We start from the raw sequence: 21,755 nt of genomic DNA on the forward strand, positions 1-21,755 counted from the left end.
ACTCCCTAAAATGAGCCTATGCAACAAATCTTTAGTCTATTTTGTCCAAAACAGTTCTGTCAGGCTAAGAGCAGCACCTGACGGGCAGCATCTCTTTATTTCTAGCACTATCGGCTATAACCCTCCAACACTGCAGCTCCGGTAACATCGCCCATGTGTCCTACCCACAGCTCCCATGGGGTCAGAGTCCGTGTCCCTGCCTTCATGTAATGGCTTGGAAACAGCTAGCCTCACTCTGTTCAAAGGTACAGCAGCTGTATCGCATAGGCTACTTATTTGTGTCTCTCCTTATTTCCTGCCTCTATGGCATTACATCCCGTAAGACAAATAGGCAGTACATTTAATTGTATTGACATTTGCTGCATGAGTACCAGAAGCTTCAATTTGCGCTGGAGGGTTTAACCCCTGGATGTATAAACCGCACCGCTGAGCCACTCAACAGTCTCTTACGGCTGGGTGAACAGAAGATGATCAAATGGTGGGAGTCACAGGGACACGATGCACACAGCTGACACTGACCTCTCTGTCCAGGCCGGCTGCCACGGTTACTATGTCTCCAGTCTCACTGTTGATGGTGAACATGTTGGGGATGGGGCTGTGGGGGGTCTGCGAGAGGATGCGGTAGCGCACCATGCCGTTAGCGGTGGTAAAGTCGTCCGAATCCGTGGCTGTCGCCTGCATCACAGACGAGCCTGCGGAGAGAAAGTTAGTTTGTTAGAATTATCTGGAGGACGTACATCACTGCACTAAAGGAGGTCAAACCAGGAACAAAGCAAGACAGGAAAACCAGTGGGAGGCATTCATTAAAATACAAAGATGTGCTTTTCAAGGTCTTTTGCACACATAGATTTAGAAAAATAAATATAGCAAAATGTCTTCCGATACCAGTAATGAATTTGTGGGAAATATCAAAGAGAAGTAAAAGAGCTCTAAGGAAACTTAGAAGGACAACAAACCCATTTATAAACTCGAAAGTCAATCAGACTTTGCAAATTGCTATGACATTCTCTCTTCTTCGGCAAGAAACTTTTAGAGTCAGGGCTATTACAGAGCAGAGAACAAAAACACAAACAAAACCTGTTAAATAAGCCTCTATTTTAAGCTTTGCTGCCATCTGTATACTTAGTGCAGCAAAGTTTCTACCTCTGCAGAGTCCATTTAGTAATGAGCAGCGCTGGTTCTTTTGCCATTTCCACCATCCATTATTTCAGCCTTCACCGTGGCTGCCCTTAATGCTCCGATGCTCTCTACCTATTTGTCTTAGAATCACGGATAAACACTGCCATCGAGGGCAGACAGCACAACGACGGCGAGCAGAGGTTGTGTGTGTGTGTGTTTGTGTGTGTGTGTGTGTGTGTGTGTGTGTGTGTGTGTGTGTGTGTGTGTGTGTGTGTGTGTGTGTGTGTGTGTGTGTGTGTGTGCAAGGAGTGTATATATGTGTGTGTTTACTTGCAGGTGCCTGTGTGTATCTGTATGCGGGTGCATGTGTCAGTCTTCACGGCACGTATTGGGGTGAGAGGCTCTGTGTCACCGCATCTTCCCCGAGCAGAATTATTGATTTGCACGAGTTTGTCAGCTGGGCTCGCAAATGCGCCGGGCAATTAGGAGCACTTTGTGTGGGAAAAAGGAGAGATCACCTCGCATCCCTCGCAGGGTTCTGTGAAAATGTCACTTTCCATCAGGCAGCCATTTACAGGCTGCTGCTCCAGACAGAAAATACTGTCAGCTTGCAGGGGAAGAGACGGCTAGAGCACTAACATGCTAGAATGAGAAGCTATGCAAGTAGAGAATAACTTAAAAGACAGCAGTCGGGAACATAGGAGCTGAAGTATAAAAAGCCTACGGAGAAACAGAGAAAGGGAGAGAGTGGTAATTATAACGCCGACATGTTGTAATTTTAATACATTTCTGGAAGTTTTTTTGTTAAAGGGCACCAAAAAGCATCTCAGCAGCTAATGCATGAGCACTGTGGTTACCTCTATAGGCACGACAGTGGGTGGTGGGTGCCATGCTGAGCAGGCACTAAGCCAACGATGTTCAATTATCCCTTCAAAAGCAGTCACACATTTTCATCAAAAAGTACAGCTTGTATGTGTACAGCAAAAACAAGTGTGCTTCATAAATGTAAAAGTCTCAGCTAAAGCAGGAGAGCTGCTGGACTCAGATGTGGCGTTCCCTGGTGGGTCAGAGCAGTTCCAGGTGTCTCTATTCCCATAATTGTGTCGAGATGGCACCATCATTCCTGTGACAGCCTGTATGGACAGGATAATTGTAGCCTCAAATTCCATTTCAAACGTCATTAAGTTTCAAAGCAGGATTTGTCACTTTGTCCAGAAAGGAAAAGAGAAGAGTCCGGGAACGACAGGAAGAAAAAAAATTACAATTATGGCTATTCCACCGGGGACAGCGTCAATATATAATCAACCCTTCCAGTCCCGTAGGGGGGGAGAGGACGTGATGTTGGATCACCTGTCAGCGCTGCCACCTTTCATTCCAGAGAGGAGGATTCAGTGATATGATGATCGTGTGCTTTTGGAAAGAGGGGTGGCCATGCCTGAAAGGGTTAATCTCAGAGCCTGTTTAATTCCTCTTTAATTTGAACACTAATTCCAAATCCTAATTGCTTTTTCACCCAAAATCGCTGGAGCTGAACATTTAACTGGTGGCAGGCGCGCATACTGTTGGCCATTTTGCTCACGTGACATGCGATCACGGGTGAGGTCTATCTGCTGCCGAAACATTAGTCAGCCAGAGTCAACATCTGCCTCCCAATTAAAGGGAAGATGGAGGAAGATGGATTAGACGGATAGAGCAGTAACAGGCTGATAGACACACAGATGAACAGATAGGAAGCAGAGGAGGAAATTGCAAAGCCAAAAAAAAGAAAAGTGAGGATGAGAATAGAGGTGAGAGGGTCTATAAAGACCAATAAAAGCAAAAGTACAAGAGGAAGTCAGGGAGCGAGCCGGCAGGGGCTGGACGGTGTAAGAGGATAATAACTCTCATCAGTGGAGGGAAGATATAGGTTGAAAGAGTACACGGTACAGTAGATAGAGGGTGAGAAGGAGAAGTAGAGGAGAAGTAGAGGTTGAGAGGTAGGGGAGGAGAGAGAAAAGGTTGGAACCGGGTGAATCTGGGGGGAAGTGATGAAGGGGAGACACAGGTGCTCACACAAGAGCCTCTAGTTGAGCCCACTACTCCCAGAGGACTCAAGGACACGGTCAAACCATTAAAAAGCCACTATGAATAGGGTCAGGAAAAGGCTGCACTCATAAGTGTAGCAAAGGCAAGATTAAATAAAAAAAGAAGCTATGACTGAGGGTCTCCTCCTCTTACTGAAGGGAGCAGGGTCTGAAGCCACTGCCAGTGTAAAGGGCAAAGAGCTGCACAGGACTCTGGTCTGTCCCACAGAAGGGTAATAGACCAACTACTGTGGATGGGGCGACTTATTTCTGATGTCAAGGGGTCCGATCTCAGTCCATTTTTGGCAGTCGGAGCTCAAAAGACAATTATCTTGGTTGTTGAACCACCTGAAAGAAAGGTGACAAGTAGCTCTTGTTTGATTCTTAAAGTGGCCCCTTCACGAGTGACATCTTCAGTACTCAACCTGAGAAACAAATCAGTTCAATGTCTTTTGTGTCTTTGGTTGACATTTTCAACACAATGTCATTAGAGTTATCAGCTTTGACTTGCACTAAGAGAATTGTAGGATCCAGTGTTTGGGGGCATGACCCAGAGATTCAAGTTATCTTAACCTCTGCATCATTGAATTTCACTATGCTTAATTAAATCGGTCTTGCAAGTCTGACAGATCTATTTTGATTTTATACAGTAGGAGCACTTTTGGTTAAAAGTCAAACGAAAAATCTCTTAAACTGAAAACCAGAGAGTTTAAAATATGTTCTTGCTTTTGAGTGGCTTTTTCCAAATGGATGTCTTGGCTAAAGGTACAACTTATTGAACAACCTTTCTCTGGGTCCAAGCAGATGTTCACACCTGCACAATCCCAACAATGCAGTAGCTCAGCATCAAGCAACACCTTTCTACAGGAGGATGTAAACACTATACTAACAGTCTGATTTAGTATAAGTTCAAATAAAGCAGCAACACAAACGCCTCAAATCAAACCAAATGAATGTTTGGCTATATAAGCATGTTCCCACCTTTTTTGCAAACAATGTGATATGTCAGAGGCGCAGAGGCGAAATGGAAGCTTTAACCCTAAACCTATAAGTGTGTGGGATTATCCAGAGTCCGATGTTTTAATGTTGAGGAACACTGAAGATAACTTTGGATCCTTAAAGAAAAATCCAGAGAAGGACTTTTTTATCTAACTGATTTTTTTCACAAATGGTTTTCTGTCCAAACTAAATATCCACTACTGTAGCACTCAACAAAAGGTCAGATGATGTTTTGCCAGCACGCCAAAGGCAAAACACAGCAAGAGAAAACTCACTGAATTACAGACGCTTGTGGAGTAGTGAAGGGGATAAGACTTTCTATCTACTCTATTACACGTATAGCTTCAGGTACAATGGATTCTGTCTTTCGCATTTGTTGCGTGTGTCACAGACGCAGAAACAGTCCTTTATGCTGAAGTGGTAGTGCTAATCGCTGATGCTCCGTGCCAAAGAAAGCTGCTCATGTGGCCCTAAGGTGTTATTAGGATGAGTTCTATGATATATACTAACAAAGAGGAGTACAGTAACACATTCTCACAGTCTGAAAGGCTGAATGAAATATCTTGGTGCTCTTCCACCTCTGCTCGCCTCCTTCACTCCAGCTTGTTTCTCCCTTGCCAATCTCTAATTACACCCCCAAGCAAGACGGAGAGGGAAAGTATGTTATATCTCTCAGAAACTGTTAGCAAACTCTTCAGGAGTGCCAGAGAGAGAGAGAGAGAGAGAGAGAGAGAGACATGTAAACATTTGAAATGTCTGTTAATGTTGTTAATTATTTTGTATTGTGATGCTTTGGCAACATTGTTTAATTTAACTTTCATGCCAATAAAGCCCCTTTGAATTGAATTGAATTGAATTGAGAGAAAGAAAGAAAGAGAGAGAGTGATAGAGAGAGAGAGAGTGATAGAGAGAGATAGAGAGAGAGAGAGAGAGAGAGAGATAGAGAGAGATAGAGAGAGGGTGATAGAGAGAGAGAGTGATAGAGAGAGATAGAGAGAGAGAGAGAGTGATAGAGAGAGAGACAGAGTGATAGAGAGAGAGAGTGATAGAGAGAGAGAGTGATAGAGAGAGAGAGAGAAAGAAAGAGAGAGAGAGAGAGAGATAGAGAGACAGAGAGAGATAGAGAGACAGAGAGAGATAGAGAGAGAGAGTGATAGAGAGAGAGAGAGAGAGATAGAGTAATATAGAGAGAGAGAGTGATAGAGAGAGAGAGAGAGAGAGACAGAGAGAGAGAGAGAGAGAAAGAAAGAAAGAGAGAGAGAGTGATAGAGAGATAGAGAGAGAGTGATAGAGAGAGAGAGAGAGTGATAGAGAGAGAGACAGAGAAAGAGAGAGATAGAGAGAGTGATAGAGAGAGAGAGACAGAGAGATAGAGAGAGAGAGAAAGAAAGAGTGATATATATATAGAGAGAGAGTGATTGAGAGAGAGAGAGAGAGAGAGAGAGAGAGAGAGAGAGAGAGAGAGAGAGAGAGAGAGAGACACAGCGCCCCTTTACGGAGGCCTTTTTGAGAGAGAAAGGGAACAACTTGCTGCGGGAGTCACAGAGAAGGGGGAGGGAAGGACATCACGATGCAGATGTTCAGAGCGCACTGCAGCCTCAGACTGGCAGAGCTTTTTGAGGAAGTCACGCCATGAGAGTGAAATGTTATCCGAGGACACAAAAATGCAACGCAAGACTTTCTGATGTCAGTCTTGAAGACTTTACAGAAATTCAGATCATTTTGTTGACCTAAGGCAATTTCATCAATTCTCTGGTTATAACTCTTGAGCCACGGACGGGCGTTTTCACGGACACATTTAACAGGTTTAGCACGTTTCTCAGGATAATCCTAAATTTCACATTGAATCCCATTTACTCTTCATTAAGAAGAGCTGAATGTGATCAGATAGCTCATTTCGTCATGTGCTGTTTTGTAACGTGTGATTACCTGCACAAATACAATTCTATTAGTCACAGGTTTATTCGGCGCTGAGCTGGGGGCAGAGAGTGACAAATGGAGCCGTCTCAGACTGATCCTGGCTGATGGCTTGATGGGATCTCTCCCTACGTAACATCTGGTGATGGCGATAAGTGCTGCTCCCTGTAGGTCTCACTGTTCGACGGCTTTCACTCAGCGCCAGATGAGAAGATGTGTTGTAGTAATGCTTCAGAGCACCTTTGATATGTGGGTCTGTAGATACAGGAGGTGATAGTGCCGAGGATTTACCCACACCCTCTCTTTACTTTGCATTTAGAAAACGTAAAGGCCAGGGATTTCCATTTAATAACCATGCACAATATAGCTTTCTGCTGTTTTATAAAATAACACACATATTTAAAGTATACATCTTTCTGCTAAGACAGTTTGGATATGTATGGCCTAAATGAAGTTACTAATGGTGTGATTCAGTAGGAGACTTGGCTTCTAGCCAGCAGGACATGAATTAAGATATATTTACAAGCCTTGGATTAATGTAGACACTTTCACATTTCCAATACAATACTGGAACTAAGTATATACTAGTATAAGTTAACAGTAATGTGGTGTTTCCATGAAGATTATTTAACTATTCCTTTCATGTTGTTGATAGGTCTTTCTTGTCTTGACAGCATTAGGAGTTTAGTGAGAAAATATGTTTTTTAATTGAGTGCAGGTTTTGATTTTGGTGAAAAACTTAAAATACGTTTATTTATTATAATACAATAAGATGATAATCGTAGGCTTGTGAAATGTTGTTTGATCTACTTATTTTACGATTGATTTCTCTGTACTGAAAGGAATATGCAGTGAATGGCTGCAATACATGTTTTTTGAACACCATATATATAGACATTTGTATTCATTGGGATAAACCCCTTGAGATGCACCATCGCGTTTTCAAGGGGGTCCCGAAAACCATGTGACTCAATGTCTTTTGTTGTAACAATATGTATGGTAATATACATTAAAATATTCTTTGATGTTTCACCACAGTCTGAACCTGCTGTGGACAGTGGGAGATAACTGAGATGCTCCAGCAGCATCTCTGGACACCTTTCCCCCCCGAGCAGCACCTGTCAGCTGCGATCCTGTGACAGCTTTCACCACACACCACCTGTAGGCAGGGTGGAGAGAGAGAGTGTGTCACCGGGAGTGACACTCCAGGGATCTCTACGGTCAACTCTCCATCCCACAGAACCATCCAAGCAACGAGGAGACTGCTGTAGTGGGTCAGAACAGGGATAGGTGCCACAACTAAATGGAAAAGCTGCCAATGTGTTCTTCAGGATAAGGTGAAGATTGAAAGAGAGAATACCCAAAGAACATGAGGAATCCACAACCCAAACAATTATCCCTGTTATCCCTTCCACACAAAAGATTGGACTCCTTTGTTTACATCCGTAACACAGTGACATCACTATTTAGCACTCACACTTCTATTGGCTAGTGCTCCAACACATTGTCCGTGATAGGCTAAGGGGCGGGACATCTCTAAGCAGTTTAAACATGTCATAGTAGAGGCACAAAATACAAATATGAAACTGAAAAGGAGAATAAAATGTCTTCTTTAATTTATATATTTAATTATTGAATCTTAAAATGTATGATCATTTTCCTTAGGGTTTACGATACAATGTAAACAACGTTCTGGTGTGTTAAGAAAAGTGCGTCCGAATAGTTTACCTAAGTTCTACCTCAAAGTTACTATTGATATTTTTGAAAGTACATTTTCCTCAAACACATAAGGTAAAGTTTGCTGTGTATCCTAATCCTTGGTCTTGCTGATTATACAAATTAACTTCAGCAAAAGTGTGTAGCAATTAACTTGGGGTCTAAACTGGGTCCATTATTAGTGAGCAAACGACTTAACTGGCGGAGGATGAATTAAAGATTAAATGGGCCAGAAAAGTATAAAATGTCTCCTTGAACCTACACTGAAGATGAATCGCACTCGTTCTTGTTTTCTTCGACTAAACAGGCAATTAGGCCACCACAGCTTTCAGCCTTTCCCCTAATTAAAATGCATCAATTCAGAGACCAATGGCTGCGCAAACGAAGCTCCACACACACACTATGCTTTTTGACTCTCAACACCTGACATTTTGCGTTGCACGGAAAAACACTTGGCAGCGATTGCTTAATAAAGAGCAGAGGCATTAAACTGTACACAGTGAAACATATTTCAACTTAATTGGAAACACAGATTGCCTTATGTTCAAAAGCAAATCTAAATTAAAGACTTTTGTTGTCACATGCTCTCATTTGAAACTAAACAGAGATTATCAGAGTGAAAAACGAAGAAAGTAGCATTTGAAATGTCTGGTTGCCCTCGGTAATTAGGAGCTCTGTATATAGACCCACGCTCCACTGAGGACACACACACAAAGTAAATCCCATACTTGTTCATCCATACACACGCCCAACACGCTTTCCTATATTGTTTACACATTCCCCCGAGATTTGACTTTGCAACAGAACAATATCTGAACGCCGTGAAGACAAACATGGGTCCTCGGGGGTCTGATCGTTAGAACAAGAGTTCTTCCAGTCGAGACATGAAAGCTCCTCGTGCGTTCAGCTCTCGTCTCCGGCTCCGCACTGACCGCAGAGCTGTTCTCTGATTCTGCGGGAAGGTCTACATCTCTCCATGCTCCGGAGAATCTGATAATGAGGCATCAGGCCGAGATACTGTGACACAAATATCTCACAAACTCGCCCTCCTCTGAGGCAACCCTAAAACTTCACTGCCCTTTCACAACCTTCAACTGTTGGCTGGACATAGAAGTACAAGTTTATTCAAGAGAGATTGAAACATATCGGTTTTCTAAAGAAGGAAGGAAAAGAAAAACAGCTTCTTATTGGAGACTAAAGTAGAGTTAAAGAAGTAAACTGGATCAGCAAGCTGTAAGAGGCTGTGCATTAAAGTAATATTAAACATTTTCTTCTTGCAATACTTAGTAATTCAAAACAAAGCAATAAAACCTTTTAGTTGTTCATAAATCAGTCTTAAGCACGGCTTCCAATGGATTATTGCATTTTCCGTGCATTCATCTGAATTGTTCCATTATGCAATTTAAATGGAAGCGATTGTAAGTGATTGCAGGCTTGTATTTATAGGTACTTTATGGGCTCCATTAGGACTCAGACATTCAGATTGTTAACAAAAAGAGCTCATATTGTTTGCCTATAGCAAATCACTTTCCTGTTCCTTTGTTCTTTTGTAACAATGCGAGCTGTGCTTTTGAGCTTGTGGGTAACCCTGTGTCTGATAAATGTAAAACTAAATGTAACAAAACCCCACAAGTCTTTTGTCAAGGCAGTGTTTTTATTAAAATGGGGGTCAGGATACTCAAAACAAGTAATACAGATAAATGCCAGGAGGCGTGAGATGATTAGCAAGAGAGGGAGGAAGATAAAAAACCTCTTTAAAACTATTCACGAGGAGTTGCGATTGGCTCCGTTTAAAGGGTCATAAACCAAAGGAAAGTGTGAAATGTGAATGTGGATTACTTATTGGATTCTTTCAGACTCAGTGCCCAACAATGGAAAATCAATATTTCTTTCTCTTTACCTTTGTAAAGGTTACAATGACAGAAAGACTTTCAAAGTATTGTGGGTTTCTGATTCTTTGTTTGCAACGAAGATGCTAACCCTTACCCTAAAACAGATACATGAATCGATATTTACTTGCAACACCAAGTGGTTTGTGATTTACAGTACCCCAAAATGTGTAGTCTGAAGGACACTAGTTTTGAAGATTATGAAAGACTTGGATATCAACAGGTTCTTTTGAATATGCTCAAATATTTAAACGCCAACTTTTTCAAGAAAGTTGTTAAAGGGGACATATTATGCAGTCTTTCAGGTCACAATTGTATTTTGTGTCTATACTGTGGCATTTTGACATGCTTTAATGTTCAAAATGCTCTTTATTTTTCTCATACTGCCTATGCTGAAGAACCTCTTTTCACCCTCTGTCTGAAACCAGAGCCCAGTCTCAAGGTTCGAGGTTCTTTATTGTCAAACTAACATAGCTACAGAGTAATTATGACCTAAAATCTTAGGTCACAGGCTTCTCCAATAATGCAACACACTGCTCTGATTGGTTAGCTGGCCAGCTCTGTTGTGATTCATCAACCGCTTAGAGATGTCCCGCCCCTTAGCCTAACACTTAGAACAACGTAGAGCTGAAGTAACCCTTACCTGGTTTGGACCCTTCAGCCACGGAGCCGTTGTACACCTGGTTCTGAAACTCTGGTCTGTTGTCGTTCATGTCGATGACGTAGATGTACAGATCGATTGGGTTCTCCACCTGGTTACCGTTCATGTCCACTGCATGGGCTCGCAGCTGTCAATCAATGCACACAAAGACATCTCATTAGTATTCAACACTGAATATGAGCTTGTGTAAATATTCCAAGTGTAGCTCAACTGACAACAAGCTTCTGGTTTGATTGATGTGAAATTCTGCTGTCTGTCTGGACTGAAGCCAACTCAGTCAGTACACAACTCTGACTTTATTCATTGGCAACTTCATTTAACTGGCAAATGGTGCGTTTCTTGTTTGCCAACGGGACACGAGTATCCTGTTGGTATTTTGGCACTGACCACAACAACACAGAGAGGGGCAAAATAGTGAAATGTTCCAGACGCTCCAACAACACCTATTTTGAGAGGTGTTTGAGCTCAAGCTGTGAATTCTTTTGGTGCTGAGGGAATGTTTGCCTCCGGTTTGTTTTGACAAAGCCAGCCATTTGGATGGATGTCCCTGACTGATGATCTGTTCCTTGACAATTCACAGTGCGAAAGAATAGACAGAGCAAAGAGGGAGAGAATGGAGGAAATAAGAGCGGCGCAGGGAAAAAGGCGAATGAGATGGGAAGGACAGGAGGAGAGTGACTGAGCCTTGTGCAAGTAAATGAGAGATGAAAGCACAAAGAGGAAGTGTGGGGGCTTGAACAGGGAGGACTGACAAAAGCAATCATCATCTACAGTGGGACGTCTTAATCTCCAGCGCTGCCGTTACACACCCTCCACTCCCCACCAATTTCCACTAATGATACCTAACATAACGCAAAGCTTTGTAATAGCCCTGGAACCAAACTGGGCCCTGTTCATTGCAACTTACATTACCTTTTTCAATTGCAAAAAAATCTATATCCCCTGCCGAAAATGTTATTCAATCATAGCATGGCTTGTTTAGGGGAGTAAGGCTCCCATTCTGGCTAAAATTGACAAACTGGCAGCAAAATATTTCGTATGCCACAGCACACCAGCAGAGGAGGATCTGCCTGCCAGCCTATTTGCAAGAAGTCGTGATGTATTGTGGGCTGACATGAAGGATTGAATGGCGGCACCTGCCTTCCCCGGAACACAACTAATCATGTCGGCTTTTGTGACTGCCTGTCAAGGATGTTTCAAAACATACCCCAACACGGCCCGCTGGAGCATTCACACACACATCCAAACACCTATTCAGACACATGTTTACGCATATTAACACAGACTTTGACAAAGCATGAGAATACGCGCCGGGTGGAGATGCACACAGCCAATCAAAAAGGCCCTCTTTAGCCACTTAATGATCCTCAAGATGCTAGTTTTCCATTGGCTGGAGCACAACAAACAAACATGGAGAGGAGAAGCAACAAACAAACAAGCCCAATCTGTTTCCTCAGCTGCGAACACTGCACAGTGAGGGGTCTGCGATTGTGAAATGTGGGACTGCCTCAGTGTGTGTGTGACTATGTAATAATGATTGTGTGTTTTGTCTTTTCTGCCCGTGGACTTGTGTGTCCCTACTTGCTTTCTTGAATTTCTACATGTGTACATATCTCTATTTGTGCGTGAGTGTGTGTCTTCCTGTGTATGTATATCTGTGTGCTCGATGGAGGAAATGGAAATGTGATCTAAGGGCCTGGAGGAGTGTGTGCGTCTCGCAGACTGCATTATGTGTGTGTGTGAGCCGACATCAGTATTCTGCAGGGTGAGCTTTAGTATGACTGGACCGACCACAGAGGAGAAATACAGTTTGTATTCGGCCCATTGGTCCCCTTACCCAATATATAACCACATATGGTACTTCCAGAAGTCCTGGAGGATTTTATACAGTATAAGGCAGTTTTATTTCTGCTTAAATATAGTAGCTATTGGTGCTTATGCCAACGTATACGTACTTATGTGTAACGATACACCCATTAAAGGGGTACCACAAAGGACACTATAACGATTTGTTTGTCTATATTTTATTAAGATGGTAGTGAGGCTCTCTAGAGGCAATGTCTATCAGTTGCATTGCCCACATCTAATGGTTTGTTCAAACATTTAGACTGATTCTAAGAACATTTAAGATCATAAAGTACATCCTTATGAATATCATGATATTTTTTTGCTTCCTTCAACACCAGTAGGTAAAGTTGATTCCCCTGACACTTTACATTTGAATCTCAATTTGTCCAATGTTTTGATTTTATGAGCACATATCTGAAAGACTAATGACATTACCATCACCCTCAGCTGTGCTTCATTTTCAATGGTAATAAACACATGTTGTTGTGCTTACAGGCTGACATAAGTATAACATGGTGAACAATATATCTGCTAAATATCAGCATGTTAGAAGTGAAGTTCAAATGAAGCTATAATCTTGATTTATAAGTACATTAAATAATCCATATCTTGATTTTACCAATCATTTTTTTATGTAACCAATTGCCTCTGCCAAGGAGGTCTGCGCTATAATGCCTCAATAGTTTTAAATGTAATGATGTCCATTAAGTCAAATTGAGTCAATATAACTTATTAAGCGCATAAACTACCCACAAAAACGAAAACATAGAACAATTTAAGTATAATAAACCTGGATGAAAAATGAAATATATTTTAAGAAATAGTTATCCAGGAAGATTGGGAACAACTTCCACCAAACTGATAGGGATCATCTGTGTAAGACAGATATAAACACCCTCACTAGAAAATAAAGAATATGCATTCACACAAACAAGCAAACAACAAATCACAGACTCCTCATCTTTGCTCAATTCTCCTCTTGCCCGGCTGACTCACGGCAGATCCGTCTGACAAAACAGAGGCTCAGGCGAACGCCCACTCCCCTAACCTCGCAGAGCGCCTCCCCATGGTGCTAGTCTGTCAAAAACAACAGCCTCGTCTCTCTTTTCACTTGAACCCACAACTAACAAGCAAAGTTTGGCCTGTGAGAGAGCAGTAGTGAGAACTTCCTGTTAAGTTGAAAGAAAGTAAGCAATGGACTAAATTTCCCCTGAGTCAAACTCTGGCTGCCTTCTCCAACAGCAAATCATACATCCCATCACAAGCAGCACGGGCCCACGGAGTCTGAATAGAAGCCACATTCAACTTGAAGTGCCCTCAACCTAACATGCTGTTTTAACTACAGGCAGTGTCAAAAAAAGAACTGTTTATGGAGAGGCTGTCCTTTCCCAGGGACCAATATCTGAGCTGCTTTATTGATCCCAATTTGGTGGTTGAGAGTTAGAGCGGGACTAGGAGAACACAAACATGCAGCAGCGGCCAAAGCCTGTAAGGTAACGAGAAGGGCAACAAGAGGCTCATCTGAAACTAACTGGAACACAGACACACACAAGTACGGGACAAACCAATCAAGAAGCCAATCATCTGAGGCTTTGTGTTTGTTTATAGTCGTCGCACGTCCCTCACGTGTGCATTGGTGTTTATAATGTTTGCATAGTGCTCAGAGAGAGAGTGCGCTGACAGAGACCCACTCTCCTTTATTCTATTCTTCCTCCGAGACAGCAGCGTGCTTTTGAATTAGCTCTATCAGCAGCGCAGCCATCTATCATGCTGACAGGCTCGCAGTGCTGTGAGTCTGACACCAGCGCTCACCTCGAGTGGAGGTGTTAGTCTTTGCTGATATTAACTGAAACCCGTAATGTGTGTTTATGAACCAATGGCTCCAGCGTTAACAGAAGTCTCATGTGGTCTGAATCTTTAATTCACACGTTCGCAGAGCTGTTTAACCCCAGGTTCCAGAGGGGCTGGTCATGAATTCAAACCCCCAGCCTAATTCCTGTGTGTGTGTCTGTGTGTGTGTGTGTGTGTGTGTGTGTGTGTGTGTGTGTGTGTATGTGTGTGTGTGTGTGTGTGTGTGTGTGTGTGTGTGTGTGTGTGTGTGTGTGTGTGTGTGTGTGTGTGTCTGTGTGTGTGTGTGTGTGTGTGTGTGTGTGTGTGTTTGTGTGGCAGGAAGTCCTACAGGGCATATGCTCTGCTAAGTGTACAGCTGTCAGCCTACACCTTTGAACAGCAAAGCTGCAAAGAGCAAAAGAACGACATGTGAGGGTGGTGAAGTGAAACGGGGGGACAGGAAAGTGGGGAGCACAAACAGAAAGTGAGGAGAACAGAGAGACCCCATCGTCCTGTCCTGAGAGACACTGCAGGGGAAACATGCTGTATTCAGGCAGGTTATATTTGAGAGTTTGACAAATAGTGGGCTATTGAGCTTCCATAGCATACATGTAGCATATTTACATTGAGGTGTTTATTTGACTTACTTTGGATATTACAGATCTTAAGGTTTGTTCCTAATTCTCAAAAAGGCAACATTAGATAATGCCTCCTTTACTTTGAATAGAACATTTCAGAAAACAACATAAATTGTCTTATTTATATAATCAACCAGGGAAATGTCTTGTGATATCTATTAATTATAGATTGTTTACCATTTTCAACTGTAATGACTGTCATTTTACAATACATGTCTTTAAAAGGCCATTTAAACAAATGTTTATTGTGTATTTTTATCATACTTTGAGCCTGAAATCTCCACTTCAGTAGACATCAAACTTTCCAGTTTCACTTCTATCTTTAGTCTAAAGATTTTCACAGAATGGGTTGTTCGTTTATCCTGCCTTGCCTTATTTATATTACAATTAAAAAACACAAGGATCTTTTTTCTAATTCTGTGGCAGTATTTCTTATTCACGTAATGATACAAAGAGTGTCTAATATTCCCCATGGTAAAAATATTTGACTAATATCTCAATTAAACCTGACTTTACCCATGTTCGTATTTTTTGGTGCCAGAAATGCATGCAAATCAGCATATATATATATATATATATATAGACTGCCTCATATGCATATTTAAACATGCATCAAAGTAATACTAACTTTTATTGCTTTTGTGTTAAAGTAATCAACTGGGAAAGTTTCATGGTGCTATCTTGGAGTTGAAATATTTGCCCTATTCATCCCTAAAGTATAAACACATCATGTATCAATCAGCATTCAGCACATGTTCGCTCACACTTGAAGCTGCAGCTGCTCATTAGCTCTGATGGTGAGAACAAAGACAACAGTTTTCCTGAACTCCACCTTGGATCTGTCTCTTCTTCCCTCTGTTCTATCCATCCTGCGCTCCCTGCACAGTTAAACCTCAATATAAATGCCAGCTGAAGTGGCTGTGTGTTTTGTCAAGGCATTCAGTGCTGGCTCGGGCATCAATCAGAGCCTGGAGGTGCCTGTGTGAAGGTAGGGCACTGCTCTCTGAATGCGCTCTGACAGGGTCTATTTTCAGCAGGCAACATTAGCGTTAGAATAAAAGGTAAGACAGGGGAAGAGAAAAGGCGAGGCGGCACATTTCCACAGGGGTAATGAGGAGATGATAATGAGATGGACGTTAATGGAGCTAGAGTGGAAAGAGAAACAGACGAGACGTGCTCGGTTCTTCCTTACATGGAAGGAGGCTCTCTCCTCTCGGTCCAGGGGTTGGGTGACGAACATGTTGCCGCTGATGGGGTCTATGTTGTAGATCCCACTGGGGGGCTGATCAGCGCCTGCTCCCGTGATGCTGTAGCGGATGCCGGAAGCTTTGTCCTGATCTGAGCGGATCTGAGAAGCAAAGCAGAGAAACAAGTCTTAACACAAAGCAGAATCAGTCTTTCAAGGCTTTTTAGGAGTTTTCTGAACTTGCAACAGAAAACACGAAATGATCACAGACATAAATTGTCAGAAAGAAAAAATGCATTCTGGAATAAAAGAAGAGAGAAGAGTGGGAGGACTACTGCCATGTTTCTTTTGTGCTGACGCTTTGAACCCACAGCCTGAAGGTAGAAATTGAACAAGGTGCAGCGAGGGAAATAGAGCCACTGTCAGGCGCTGTTGTCTGAATGTGTGCTTTTCTCTACATTCTCAGCTGACATTGAACATTGTTAAAATGACCCTACCGCCAGCTGTGATGGTGTTTCTGACGTCTACCTGTCGGGATGATGTGAAAATGATTCGTGCCGCTATTCTCAAACACGTCTGACTAGTACTTAATATCTCAATGTGCAGGTTTCACCTTTAACACCCCAGCTGTTATTTCTCACACAATTCAGAATGTGACATTTAAAGAGTGATATGTTTTACTTGAAACAAGTTCCAATGTGAGCGCCTCCGCTGCCACAGCAATAAAGAAATATCAATACTTTTGCTCGAGCTGACTTAAAAGAAGACAAAGGGAGATGGGATTGAAGCATTTCTTTCTGTGGCATTGATTTTCAGTGGGCTCCAAGGGTACTGTCTCAGCACACAATGCACAACAAGACGTTAATTACATCGGTGGGTTTGAAAGTGTTACAATTACTAATACAAAGCCATACACTTCTGAACAGGTATTATTAATACATTTATTTAGGTGTTAAGATTAAACAAGCACAATATCATCTTCTTAACTGAACTTTTTTTATTTTCTGTATTTATTTCTTTAACTTTCTAATCATCTGCCATTGTGTTGTGTTACTTTATGTTGCCTTAATTACGAGCATAGCTTTCGACATTCATCTGAGTACAAAGAATAATTTCAGAAATGGTGTTTGTATAAAAATGCCCCTTACGATCCTGAAGTGAAATTATCAATACTAGTCCTAGTCTGAATCCTTTGAAGCAGGTTATTTCTCAATCATCACAAACAACACAAATATTTATTAATTACCGCAAACAGCCAATTATGAATTTGGTCATTAGTAACTATATGTTACGCTGTCAACGTTATGGTAGAATATCAAAATGACATATAGCGAGTTGAGACTTAAGATTGATTTTATTCCTGCCACAAAATGGCTATAAGCAGAGGACAATATTGATATAAAAAAACATGTCAAAGTTAAAACTAAATCACATTTTCCACATCTCAAACACAATGCCAAACACAGAGCTTTAATGTCAAAACATGTTTTTTAAAAAAAGCTCCTTTTATGCTTTCAAACACTGCAATGGTCTTTTACAGGCCTTCTTAAAAAAAGACCATCAAAGAATCTGTGGTGTAACAGAGCCGGTTGATCATTGTAAAGTATACCTTTAATCCCTACAATGGCTTCCAGTAAATCACAGAAGTGACTTTAAAGCACTGTTGCTTGTTTGTAAATCACAAAACGGGGCAGGAGCAAAATGCATCTCAGATATGTTTCAGCAGAACACACGTGTCGGATCTCTGAGGGAAATCTGTGTGTACTACCTGCTGTCAGAGCCAAACGCGGAGCAGCAGCTCTGAGCTGACATTTAGGATTTTTTTCAAAAAGAGAGAGAATATTATTTCATGTTTTTTGCGGGTTCAGGGGTCGACCCCACGTGTTTGGCAGCGACACAGCATGAGGGCCGCCAGCTCTGACCACTGAGCTATCCGGTGGTCCAATGGTTCTCGGTATCTGTTTTTGGAATAACAGAAACATGTTGTTTGATTGCGTTTAGGAAACAAACCTGTCTTATTTTAGGATAAGAATTGAGCTATTACACGATTAGCAAAATACGGGAAATTCTCACGATAGGAAGCCAAAGACCCTGAAAGCCCTTCAATTCAAAATAGGGAACAGAATGCTAGCTTTAGCAACAGCTAAATATAATGATTATAGGCCACTCAAAATGTATGATGACATTTTAAATAATATAATAAATCAAAAGTAAATGATGCTTGAAAGGGAGGTCTTCGCTCTGACACAATTAGTGCCCTTGTCTCTTCGTAGCTAGAATGTAACGTTTGCTTCTTTGGTAAAAAATAGCAATCTAGCTAACCAGAGACATACTGTAAGAGAGCGGTTATTATTATTATGGCTCCAGTAGCTTTCTGTAACATTCTCATAGAAGATACAAACATCAGAGGACGAGTACATTGAAACATACAGGAGTGAAGAATACATTTATTTTGTTCCTAATTGTACTGGACCAACATACTGATTGTACCACGGGGCTCCAACCGTAGCCAGCTTTAAAGATAGAAAAACCCCAACTGTCCTCAGATGCTTTTAGTTAGCAGATTGTATGTTATTTTAGGTGATAAAATACGTTCTTTTTAATATTTTATTTATTTGAGTTATTTTACTTGTATTATATTATTATGATCCCTTTATCTGCTCGTTTGTAAAGCACTTTGAAATTCCAACAAGCATGAACTGTATGAATAGAAATAAACTTCCCTTTACAACCTTCTTGTGACCTTCACAGTCAGCCATTGTCTGCTCCACAGGTCGCGTGTCTACGGGTTGTGAGCAGTTCAACTCTGAAGTGAGAGTTTTTATTTCTGAATTTGATCCATTTCTTACGTCCTTTATCCTTATCTCATCTTTCCAGTGAAGTTGACATCAGATTCTGTCTCTTTTTTTTCAATGCGAATGAACCATCACTATGGTTACAAGTTAGAGGGAATGATCACAGAGTCAAATGGAGAAAAAAGGGTCCATTTTCCCTCCCCCTATCTTTCTTTCCCCCTCCTATGCAATTTGCCTGGTCTGTGGGGTTGCACATCATGCATGAAAATGAAATTACTTCATCCGTTCAGCGGTGACGGAGGCGCCGGCTTCTGCATAAAACATCTCACTGTTTGAACATGATACCCTCTCTCTTAATTTCCAACGCCTCCCTCCCACTCCCCCAGTGTGGCGCTCCGCTGCGAGCCTTCACACCCGCAATTTTTATTTCCTGAGCTCACTTCACCCGGGATCCATGGACCTCGCAGGTTCAGGTTTAATGTACAGTGTTGGTGCTGCTATCAATCAGCGCACTCTTCTGTACATGCAATCACTGCAGCGTGACAATGATACTGTATGACTAATTACATTATTATTCACAATGCCCACCATCTGCCAATCAAGCAATTTAATCGTTCGCCCTCACCATCAGTGTCATCAGACAAAACAACGCGGTAGAGAACAGACAGGTTGTGCGTTTCAATAATGAGACCATGCCTGATAAATTCTCTTTGTGATCTGTGTAGGAGGAAGACATGTTAAGGCCTCAGCGTTCAAAACAACAGCGTGCAATATGGAGGATTACATTACCTTAAGTACCATTTTGGGCGACTTTACCTCAGTATTTACTTGCTGCCACCACATTTTAGAATCCAATGTTGTACTTTTTACTCCTATACATCAATTTGAGAGTTTTAGTTATTTAATAAATTAAGATAATACATTTTTTAAATAAAAAAATTCAAAAATATAAATCAGCTAATTAATAAACATTGACATATAAAAGGTTAATATATCCAGCAGCATTTTAAAAGGCAGTAGTGTAAAGTAATTCATTAGATTGAAATACTGTACTGAGGTACAATTTGAGGGATGTGTACTTTACTTGAGTATTTCAACTTTTTGCTACTTCTACCCAACTATAATTGAGAGGTATATAGTGTACTTTTACTTCATTTTTGTTAACATTAATTTGCAGATTTGGATAAATGAATATAATCAACACTTAAATATCACTTTTATTAAATGTTTCGATTTACAAGCTACCCTGCAGCATATAAAGTAATTAAAATAATATAATAATACTAATAATAATAATAATAATATTAATAATAATAAATATTATTCTTCAATGGGCCAATCTGCATAATGAGTACTTTTACTTTTGGTACTTTAAGTATATTTGTATGTAAATCATTTTCTACTTTGTACTCAATTTTAAATGCAGTAATTCTACAACTTGGTATTTCTACTTTTACTCAAAAGTAATAGTTCTTGAGTTATTTTGACACCGCTGCAAAACAATAAGTTATGTTGGAAATCCCATCTGCTCTAGTTGCAGGAACATACGAGAAAGAAAAATAAATTATTTAAAAAATATCCACTCCTCAGCATTATCTTTGCATGTTGGTATTTCATGGGTGCATAAAAGGCAGCGTGCAGCCATGTTTGTGTGTCTGACAGGTGAGAGCTGCTCTGTGAGCTCAGCAGAGCGAGGATCAAAAGGACCAGCCAGCTCAATAATTAACTCCGCTGTAATGCTGGAAACACGTGGAATGTTCACCTGCCACGGCTCTGTGCTTCTGCATCCGGATGTGTGCAGTAGTTGTGAGTGTGTGAAAGTGTGTGTGTGTGAGTTTGTGTGCGATCCGTCTCTTCACTGGAACTTCAAAGCTGAGCGTGTGGATCTGGCACACTGGGAGAAATCGCCCCGAGACGAGACAAAGGAGCTTTTACACGTCATGCGGCCTCTGCTTCCTCGGCTGCTTAGAATTCCACATTAAGGCCACCTGAGACCACATGTCACATTTGCCGGGTGTCTCTTAATGAAGAGTCTTTATATCAATAAATTGAATAAATGAAGAAGCACGGCTTCTTGGAGTCCTGGGAATCCCATGAGTGACAACTTCTCGATTGAGCCATTTGAATTGAATGCTAATGATGAAAGCTGGGATTGCAATCCCCCCTCTCCCTGTCCATGTATCCATGTTTCATTCTCCCTCTTACTTCACTACCTCCTGGCAGCTACAACAGCTAATAATCACGCTAAAAATAGCAGAGGGAGGCAGATGCAAGGGACTTAACTGGCTGTCTGCGTCAGATCAAAGCAGACATCAGATAAGTGACCTATTTGTAGCTCTTTGAGAGTGATTTCCTTGATTACTGACAACTACTGGGATCCTGTGGGACAAGCTATCAGTCTGAGAAGAAAGATGGAGAGGGACGGAGGCTGAGAGACAGGGAGGGAAAGCAATGGGGAGTGGGGGGGGGGAATTAGATGAAGAATTAGTGTTCTGGTAAACTCCGCGGTGTGACGCCAGGCACACAAACACAGAGGGAAAGGAATACATTTCCATGTACCGAGCATGTCAGCTGGCTGCCTCATTAGCTCAGTGTGACGTTTCGCTCTGTCCAAATCTCCTTTAATTGATCCAACCCTGTATGATCACCCAATCTGCTTTAATAGATTGATGCATGCATAAACAGGGGACTGATTTATTTGATAGTGCTCTCCATTTTTGACTTATTTGCACTGCAGAATGAGCAAATCAGCATTTGGCTAAAGGACAGCCACGTGCACATGGAGCTGTAGCTTTGCTTCCCTGGCAGTGCTTTGCTTCCAGGAAACAATAACCATTCAACCAGGAAGTCATGAAAGGACAGTGTGCTGCAGGCACCCATGGGATCATTAAAGGGTTACTGTGTGCTATGGGGTAATGTCACACAATAATGGGAATCTGTGGTTTACACTCTTTGATAGCCTCTTTTATGTCTTGTCCACGCTTAATAGTTGGGGCTTGTTGTAGTCCTTTGGCTTCACCCATCTCTCTCTCTCATTATTTTATAGCTCTTTATGGGCTCAGTCACATTACTTTGCCTTTAGGGCACATCTAAC

At 41.5% G+C, this 21,755-nt stretch overlaps 1 protein-coding gene across 3 annotated transcripts in view; it reads right to left on the bottom strand.

Moving 5' to 3' along the window:
- cdh4 (cadherin 4, type 1, R-cadherin (retinal)) overlaps nucleotides 1–21,755 on the bottom strand; it is a 301,749-nt gene that overhangs the window by 29,916 nt on the left and 250,078 nt on the right. For all 3 annotated transcript variants that reach the window (XM_079682215.1, XM_079682217.1, XM_079682216.1), the window contains 3 exons: nucleotides 15,873–16,028; nucleotides 10,347–10,491; nucleotides 520–692 (listed from right to left, as the gene is read on the bottom strand). In XM_079682215.1, coding sequence (XP_079538341.1) covers nucleotides 520–692; nucleotides 10,347–10,491; nucleotides 15,873–16,028 — 474 coding nt within the window. The remainder of the gene's footprint in view (nucleotides 1–519; nucleotides 693–10,346; nucleotides 10,492–15,872; nucleotides 16,029–21,755) is intronic.

Source organism: Notothenia rossii, assembly GCF_949606895.1.
Source record: "Notothenia rossii genome assembly, chromosome: 5".
Classification (NCBI taxonomy): Eukaryota; Metazoa; Chordata; class Actinopteri; order Perciformes; family Nototheniidae; genus Notothenia; species Notothenia rossii.